The sequence below is a fragment of the Phodopus roborovskii genome, unplaced genomic scaffold, assembly GCF_943737965.1.
Source record: "Phodopus roborovskii unplaced genomic scaffold, PHOROB, whole genome shotgun sequence".
NCBI lineage: Eukaryota > Metazoa > Chordata > Mammalia > Rodentia > Cricetidae > Phodopus > Phodopus roborovskii.
In genome coordinates this window covers 10,008,489-10,018,030 of record NW_026126578.1, presented here as the reverse complement: position 1 = coordinate 10,018,030, position 9,542 = coordinate 10,008,489, and the positions used below count along the sequence as shown (strand labels likewise).

At 44.1% G+C, this 9,542-nt stretch overlaps 1 protein-coding gene across 1 annotated transcript; it reads right to left on the bottom strand.

The window, feature by feature from the left end:
* Positions 1 to 1,936: 1,936 nt before the first annotated feature.
* On the bottom strand, positions 1,937 to 5,990 carry Znf32 (zinc finger protein 32). The gene is made up of 3 exons (XM_051203575.1): positions 5,864 to 5,990; positions 4,041 to 4,180; positions 1,937 to 2,868 (listed from the first exon to the last, which is right to left on the bottom strand). Exons 2-3 carry the CDS (start codon positions 4,108 to 4,110, stop codon positions 2,120 to 2,122), a joined length of 819 nt encoding a protein of 272 aa, XP_051059532.1. The 5' UTR covers positions 4,111 to 4,180; positions 5,864 to 5,990; the 3' UTR covers positions 1,937 to 2,119.
* Positions 5,991 to 9,542: the final 3,552 nt, after the last annotated feature.

Genomic DNA, 9,542 nt, shown 5'->3' with positions numbered 1-9,542 from the left:
CCCTGTAGATGATGGTTCGCTAGCATGAGCCTTTTGGGACTAAGGAGGCTACAGTTTAAAATGTCTACTATAAAGAACAGAATGGTACCTGTGCTGCATGGTTGTATGTCAACTAGACACCAGCCAAAGTCATCTGACAGGAGGGAACCTCAATTAAGAAAATGCCTCTGAGCTGGGTGGTGGTGGCACTCACCTTTTATCCCAGCACTTGGGAGGCAGAGGCAGGCAGATCTCAGTGAGCTTGAGGCCAGCCTGGTCTATAGAGTTCCAGGACAGGCTCCGCAAGATTCACAGAGAAACCCTGTCTCAGAGAGAGAGAGAGAGAGAGGAGAGAGAGAGAGAGAGGAGAGAGAGAGAGAGAGAGAGAGAGAGAGAGAGAGAGAGAGAGAGAGAAGCCTCTGTTAAGATAGGATTTTATCTGGGCTGGAAAGATGGCTCAGCAGTAAGAGCACTGGCTGCTTTTCCAGAGGACTCGGGTTCAATTCCCAGCATCCACATGTTAGCTTACACCTGACACCCAGGGCAATACACCAATGCACATAAAGTTAAAAAAAAAAAAGTAAATTTAAAACAAAGTAGGGTTGTAAGCTGGTGTTGATGGTACATGCCTTTAATCCTAGCATGCACTCCAGAGGCAGATGCAGATGGATCTCTGAATTCAAGGCCAGCCTGGTCTACAATGTGAGGTCTAGGACAGTCAGAGCTGTTACACAGAAAAACCCTGTTGGAAAACAAACCAAAACTTGTAGGCAGGCCTGTAAGGTATTTTCTAAATTAGTGATTGATGGGGGAGGGCCCAGCCCATTGTGGGTGGTGCCATCCCTAAGCTGGTGGTCCTGGGTTCTGTAAGAAAGCAGGCTCAGCAAGCCATGAAGAACTAGGTAGTACGCAGCTCCCCTCCATGGCTTCTGCATCAGCTCCTGCCTTCAGGATCCTGCCCTGCTTGAGTTCCTATTAGTAAACCCTTTCCACCCAACTTGCTTTTGGTCATGGTGTTTCATTGTAGCAATAGTAAGACAGTACTTTAATGTGAGAACTTCTATCCATCATTCATCAGTTATCTACAAAATTTCTCAGCATGAAGAATTATAGTGGCTTCAGCTTCAAAAAATGAAAATTTCTCCACAAAACTAACCTCTCCTCTCTTCAAAGCTCATCTCTTGAAGGTTAAAATAGAATTAAGAGGGAGTTAGCTTTCCAAATTGTCCTCGTGTAGGAGGGGCACAGTACTGTTGGAGGAGTGGCACATCATTCATTAACTGACTAGAAACTAGTTAGCTCAGCCAGAATGGCAATTAAGTCTGTTCTTTCAGGTATTCTCAACCCCAACACTGTGCTTCTGTCTCCAAAGGAGTTACTTAGAAGAGTGAAGGCCATCGTGTTTCTCAGGGAGTTTGGAATTCCCTTAATGGAAAGTAACATACAAGTATAGGATTCTTAGAAAATGAGGTAGTTATAATTAGAAATGCAGGGCTGAAGAAAATCTCAGTTGCTAGGTGTGCACCCCCATCGCCTGGCTCTGCCCAGTGGTCTTGAATGCACATTAAGTTGAATATGTTAGCTGGGCAGTGCTGGCACACACCTTTTATCCCAGCACGAGGGAGGCAGAGACAGGTGGATCTCTGAGTTCAAGGCCAGCCTGGTCTACAGAGTGAGTTCCAGGACAGCCTCCAAAGACACAGAGAAACCCTGTCTTGAAACAAAACAAAACAGAACAAACTGAATATGTATGGAAGAAAAGGATCTCAAGACTGATGAGCCTTATCTTTAAGGACTGAGCCTTCCCTACAGCCTAGGAGTTGACTCTTTCAAGGGCTTATGGTATATGCTACAAATATAATCTGTATCTGCTATACTAAGGTCAAATGTGACATAAGAGATTAGTGAGTGTACCCTAGGAAGTTATATCAGATAAAGAAATTATGAAAATACATGCTAATGATAAAACAAGACATTTATTTTTCATATTCATTTGGAGGAAAGGGAAAAAGTCAGTTTGCCATATTAAATGCTGGTCCTTCTGGAAGAATTTCCACTTACCCTATAGAATTAGATAAACTTCTTGGTTACAGAGGGTTTTGTATTCTTAATTCCTAAGACCTTCCTTTGACGAGAGTAGTTACAGGGTGAGCCTTTGGGAGCAGCTTCGTTGGTGCACAGCCAGGCTCCCTCTCTGAGTGAAACTCTTTCCACACTGACCACAGAGATAGGGTGTCTCTCCTGTGTGGATTTTTCCATGCAGAATACAATTCCCCCTGGTGTGGAAACTCTTCCTGCAGTGGGAACACGCATAGGGCTTCAGACCTGTGTGAACTCTGATGTGGACAATTAGGCTTCCTTTCTGACTGAAAGCTTTTCCACACTGGTCACATCTATAGGGCTTCTCACCACTGTGAACTCTTCGGTGAACAGCGAGGTTACTTTGATTCCTGAAGCTTCTCTGGCAAATGGCACATTCATAGGGTTTCTGTCCAGTGTGGAGTCTCTCATGGACAGCTAGGCTGCCTCGCTGACTGAAGCTTTTGCCACACTCTTTGCACTGATAGGGCTTTTCTCCTGTGTGTATTCGCTGATGTGTAACTAGATTGCCTTTGGCCCTGAAGCTTTTTCCACACTGGGTGCACTCAAAGGGTTTCTGCCCAGTGTGGATTCTCTCATGCAATGTTAGACTACCTTTTTGCCGGAAAGATTTCCCACATTCCTGGCAATCATAGACCTTCTGTCTCACTCCAGGAGAGTCTTCCTGTAGTGTCTTTGAATCTGGGGACTTTTGTTCCACCTTCTCTCTTCTGAAAGAACTCTGGAAATCCCAGCTTGAAGATCCTGTGGCCTCTGAATGATCATACTTGTGGGCTTCCGTCATCACATCTGGTAAAACGAGAGGGAAGTCATGTCAGATGCAGCAATATGCTGAGTGAGAAGAACAGGGGAAAAAGAAACATAACTCTTAGAGCTAATTACGTGCCAGGCATTTTACTGGGCACTCTGCATACATAACTGAATCTTGAAAATCATACTGAGATTGCTACAGGTACAAAGATGAGCCGGGCGGCGGCGGCGCACACCTTTAGTACCAGCACTCGGGAGGCAAAGGCAGGTAGGTCTTTGTGACTTTGAGACCAGTCTGATCTACAGAGCTAGTTCCAGGACAGCCTCCAAAACTACAGAGAAACCCTGTTTTGAAAAAAAAAAAAAAAAAGAGCACAGACAGAGGTCACATAACTATTAATAGATGTATTATCTGGGATTTAAATATTAGCATGCGCCATAGCTATGTACTGCCTTTAAAGTTATTATTATTGTTATTTCTTGGCGGGGGTGTTGGGGGGGGGTTAGAACCTAGGGCCCCTGGAAGAGTAGCTAATGCTAAATCTCTTCAGCCTTGAGATGATTACTTTATACGCAATAAAAATAGGCTCATAGAGGCTGGTTGGTGGATCTCTGTGAGTTTGAGGCCAGCCTGGTGTACAGAGTGAGTTCCAGAATAGCCAGGATTGCTGCATGAAAAAGTCACCCAACTCCAGTCTGCTCTCCTGCAGTAGTTTATGATCTCAGAAAATAAACAGCAATTTTCAGGTATTTTATGACTATGCCTCAAATTCTTACAAGATACAGCTTCTTATCTATTTCATTATACAGATGAAAAGCCTGAGGTTTAAGGAAGTTAGGTAACTTCTTTAATAATGTAAATGTGATTGGAATTTCTCCTTTTACAATACATGCTATTTTCAGGTCTATTAAGTTATGGTAGAGTCGAATGAGTCTATTCATTTTCTAGGGGTCATCCTAGAGATGTTTCTTCCTTGTTTCCCTAACTTATTCATACTCAGTGATAGAGCTGAGAGTTAGACACTCAGTGGGCCTGAAACACCCCCAAGACTGCCTCGATATCAATTCTTTTCTTGCTTTGTTTTGACTATCATTTCCAACTCCAGCTTGCAGGCTTCCCCTGCAACCCTGAAGGATGGCATGCTTCACCAAATGAATGCATCTTTTGCCTCTCCCAGCCGGTACTCCCAGCAACCAGCTGACTCACTCACTGAAAAATGCTACATTCTGGGCATATCTTCCATGGCAGTCCAGCAGGGTAGCTGTGGGAAACCCAAACATGTCCACTCCTGCTCTATGACTTTAACCACCACTTCTTCATAGGAGTCTTCCATGGGCTGGTCTTGAGTACCTGAGGGACAGAAAATAAAATAAACCAAACCAGACCAAAGAACAAACAATAAAGGGCAGGACTGATAATCGAGAAGGAGAAAGCTAACAGGAGGCCCACTTGGGGGTAGAAACACAGGATGTCAGGACTGCTTGAGGTAATATCACTGCAAAGATGGCTGGAGAGAGCAGGACTGGGACCTCAAAGATGGATCTAGGAGCACAGAGGAAGTGGGAAGCAGATGCCATATAAAATGGACCTCTTCCTGTTAATTCCCAGTTAAGGTCACTTCTGTTCGTATTTTGGTCTTGACTTGAGATTGGGGTCTTCTACTTCCCAGGAAACTGTTGTGGATTTTATCCCTCAAGCCCAAACAGTCCACCCTGCAGCCTTCCTAACTGGTATAAAGGAAGAGCTCCAGCTCTTCTCAGTTCCCTTGAAGCTACAAGGACCTAACAAAAGGTTTCTTGCTGCCTTCTGGCAATCCTTAGCAGGCTCTAGATCCAGACTATCACTTTTCCCCTTTGGAATGCTTATTTAAGGATCAAATCCCTAGATTTGTAGCCTGTATTTACTCAGTATATCCAATCAAAATGCCAAACTGCTTGCTAGCTTAATGAATTAGCAATCTGTATAATTCTGTTTTACTAACCAAAGAGCTGACCCCTTCCACCCATTCCGTCATAAGCACAAAATACAAAGGGCTCCCCTGAAATGGTGCAAATGCATTCATTTTAGAAATACAAGATATTATTGGTTAAAAATAAAACCAACAAAAACCCCTGCACGTTCACAAAGAAAAGCACTTGGTACCACCTCCCTGGGGTTGGTCACTGTAGAAAACATGGTCAAGTCAAAATAAGTGAACAGAATGTACACTTCAAAACTCTCCACCTGCTAAAAGGTATCCAACAAATATCCCCTCAACTGTGTCTCTAACAGGAAACTGACTACAGGAAATTGTTAAGGGAGAACCATGATCTCAAGTCAGGGCAATCAAATTCTCAAAGATACTGGAAGAAAGTGGTTTCATTACACAAAACACCATTTTTCCTGTCACAGCTCAGCATTAGGCACTGACAATCTTGGATCCTCGCCTTGATTCCCTAGGTGTATGATCTGGAGCAAAGCAACCTAAGACCCCGACTCTAGTTCCTTCACTTACTAAACAAGTAGTTCACACCATCTCATTAGCTTTTGGAAGAACTGATGACCAGAAAGTGAGAGATCTCTTACATTTGAGACACGCCCTACAAATTCAAGGCCTAAAATGGAGCATTCTCAGCCGAGAGAGGCTTGAGGACAGACAGGATGATCTATGGGTCAGAGAAAACATTTAAAGAGGTAATTTAAGGATCGAACAGGAGCTTGTGGGTGAAGGTGAGTCCCCCACACTGGAAGCCGCAGGCAGGGCGCCTCATCTCCGTAGGCACAGACTCTGCACCCTCCTGGCCTAGCTGGACCTTCCTGTGGCCCCTCCCACGCTCGCGGGGTCCCAGCCTCCCAGGGGCCCGGACATCGCAGCGGGGCCCTACAGCAGCAGACCGTGGCTCACCCGATGTCCGACCAGCCCATCTTTGTCAGAGGCTGGCGACTGCGCTCCAGCCGGCCGGCCTGGCCTGTTCACGCGCCCTGGCCGGGCTGGCCGGCTCATAGCACAGCCCCCTCTCCCGGGCGCACAGACATGGCCTGGGCCTCACTCACCGCAGCGGCGCGCACCCGCAGACAAAGCCGGCGCCGAGCCCGTAGCAGCTGCAGCAGCGACGAGCGGTGCCAGACTACAACTCCCAGAAGCCCCCGCGGGCCCCAGGGCACTGTGGGAAGCTCCACCGCAGAGTTGCGGCAGAAACCTGGAAGGCTGGCTCAATGTTGGCTGGTTCTAATGAAGTGCGTGCGGTCCTGTGGAGGAGCTGTAGAAGTCTGGGGATGACGAGGACGTTGTTAAACTATGCAAGACTCAGGGTTCACTGTAGGGCTCAGAAGCCGGAAGGAAGAATTTCGGACAAAGAATCAGGAACACTCGCTGGTCCGTTTATAAGATTTCTCACTCCAAAGATGGACGAGGCACCTCCAGGCTTCGGAATTTAGGAACTTAGGAGCCACTTCGATTAGTTGCATGACCCAGGGCGGGAATCCCACCCGTGGGAAGTCTAAAGTCAAAGAGTAAAAACAAACATCATTTTGGCGTTCCAATGTGGGGCTAGAGTAAGAAAAATCTAACATTTTGTATGAGTGTGTTCTGTCCTTCAACCAAGCCCCAGGAATCAAACTCAGGTCATCAGGCTTGGCAGCAAGCATTATTACCTACCAGTCACCTTTCCGGCCCAGACCCATTTGAATAGAGTGGTTGGGATTGGAGTTGAAAGACTCAGACTAAGACTCAGCTCCCCTGACAGATATTTAGTCCTTGCCCAGATCTTAAATGGGACCTAGTCCTCAGCCACCACCTGCTTCTTAAGGCTGGCTCATCAGGAAGGAGGATGCTGAGGGCTAAGGGGAAATTCTGTTGGTGTAGATTTAAGTACTCTTAAAGACACCCCCAGCCCTGACATTTTACAACACTAGGGGAAGGGATGATAGACAATTCAGAAAATGTGTTATGGCAGTCTTGTTATTTGGATGAAAAATATGTTCTATGAACTCCTATGCTAAGATACTCTCTAGATGGATCAAATCTGGAATATAAAACACAGATCCATAAAATACCTAGAAGAGCAAGTGAATTAGTATTCTTATAATGTTAGTGAAGTTTTTTTTCAACTATGATAACAAAGACAAAGGTAATGAAGAAATGATTAAATTTAACACTTTCTTTGGCTAATAGCACTAAATGGAAACAACTCATGAATAAGCTAGGTGGAGGGCCTGGAGAGATGTCTCAGAGGTTAAGAGCACTGTGCTCTTCCAAAGGTCCCAAGTTCAGTTCCCAGCAACCACATGGTGGCTCACAACCATCTGTAATGAGATCTGGTACCCTTTTCTGGTCTGCAGGTGTGCATGAAGGCAGAACATTGTATACATAATAAATAAATAAATAATTAAAAGAAAAGAAAAGAAAAAGCTAGGGGGAAAAACCCTAGTAACAGACACCATGTTAATTAGATGCAACAGCAACACATACCAAAAGCAAATAAGTAAAAAATGTCAAAACTCACTATTAAAGAAAAGAGCCAACTGACACAAAAATTTCCCCCAATTACTTAATGGCATCTCTAAAGGGAATAGGGAAACTTACATTTTTATCTATGTGTAAGTTGAGACAATTATTCTTACTGTATGTAATGCCCCAGGAAACATTGGTGACATGGTGGTAAAAAGAATTTACCCAGAGCCCCAAAAGGCAAAATCCATTGAAATATACTGCAAGGAAGCTCTGGGCATGTTTCTAGAGAGAGGACTGCATAGGCAGGGGTCCTTTATAATAGTTGGAGGGAGGGGTTTTGTGCTCTTAAAAACAGCTCTTGATTATTTTATTTTCAGTTATATGTTCTTACCAGGTGTTTAAGACCATGTAGGTAGGTAGCTCCCAGTAAAGTTTTCTTTTCCTTTTTTTTTTCTGATTAGATCAACTAAGATTCTTTAGGAGCTGTTCTCTTACTCTTAGGGACTTTTCAGGGGTCCCTTGGCTCCTTTGTTTTTATTTTTAAAAAAGATTTATGTGTATGAGTATTTGTTTGTGTACCACGTGCATGTCTGATGCCCATGTGGTCAGAGAGTAAAAATAATAAAATAATGAAAATAAATCCCAGTGTTGTTAATATTTTTTACATGCAACTAAAAGTTGGATAAACAGTAGAAAAATGGGCTGGAGAGATGGCTCAGAGGTTAAGAGCACTGGCTGCCCTTCCAGAGGTCCTGAGTTCAACCACAAGGCCTCTCACAACCTCCTGTAATGAAATCTGGTGCCCTCTTCTGGCAAGTAGGTATATGTGCAGGCAGAACACTATACATAATAAAATAAATCTTAAACAAAACCAAAAACCAACCAACCAACCAAAAAAAAAAAAAAAAAAAAAAAAAAAAAAAAAACAAAACAAAACAAAAAAACAAAACAAAAAAAAACCCAGAAAATACAAGTGCCTATCTGTATAAACCTGATAAGCCCTTTGTCCCTTAAGTCAGGGATTGTATATATTGCTTATTATAGCTCATACTTGGAGAGAACCACATTGAACAGGCAGTGGTGGCATGCACACACATTTGATCCTAGCACTTGGGAGGCAGAAGCAGGCAGATCTCTGAATTTGAGGCCAGCCTGGTCTACAGAGTGAGTTCCAGAACAGGCAGGGTTACACAGAGAAGCTGTGCTTTGAATGATGAGAGGAGAATGAGACAGAATGGTAAAGTCAGGTGCACATACATGACTGATTCAGAGGAAGGTTAACTCTGGTATCCAAAAGCCAAAACAGGACCTCCCCTTGGTTGTACAAACCTCCTCCAACCAAAATAAATAAATAAGCCAACAAATCCTAGCACATTTGAAAAGTAAAACCCAGTCATGGCCATCTGTAATTCTAGTTCCAGAGGATCCAGCGCCCTCTTCTGACCTTCTCAGGCACTGGGCACACACATGGTAAACAAACTCACATAGGAGGAACACTCATACACATATTTTTTTTTTTTTTAAAGAAAATTTGGCCGGGTGGTGGTGCTCACCTTTAATCCCAGCACTCAGGAGGCAGAGGCAGGAAGATCTCTGTGAGTTGGAGACCAGCCTGGTCTACAGAGTGAGTTCCAGGACAGCTTCCAAAGCTACACAGAGAAACCCTGTGTGGAAAAATAGAAGCATATTTTGGCTGACAGTTTCATGGTCCATCCTAGCAGGGAGATTACAGCAAAAGGAGCTTGAGGCAGCTGGTCTAGAGCATCTGTGGTCAGGATGAATGCTGATGTTCAGCTGCCCTTTATCCTTTTTGGTTTCAAGTATCCAAGAATGGCATGTCTTCCTGCCTCAAAGAACTTAATAAAGATGATCTCTCAAAGGCATTCAGAGAGTCTAGCCCAATCTAAAATTACTCTCAAAGGGTAGGGCTGGAGACTTGTCAAGTTGACAATCATCACACAGGAATGCTTAAGTGTTGTTACATTGTGTTATTAACATAATTTGAATTCAGTTCTATTAACAACTCTGATAAATGTTTACTCAGTTTGAGGAAGGGTCTTTCTCTGGCTCCACTGAGTAGTGGTGAAGGGAGAGAGGGAGTCCTGGCATCAGAGAGGCAGAGCAAGAAGTTAAACTGCAGCTTTCCATTGGCATTCCCTCATCACTGTCAATGTGACTTAGTGTTTCTATTGCTGCACCGAAACATCATGACCAAAAAGCAAACTGGGAAGGGTTTATTTGGCTCACATTTCCACATTGCTGTTCATCACTGAAGGAATT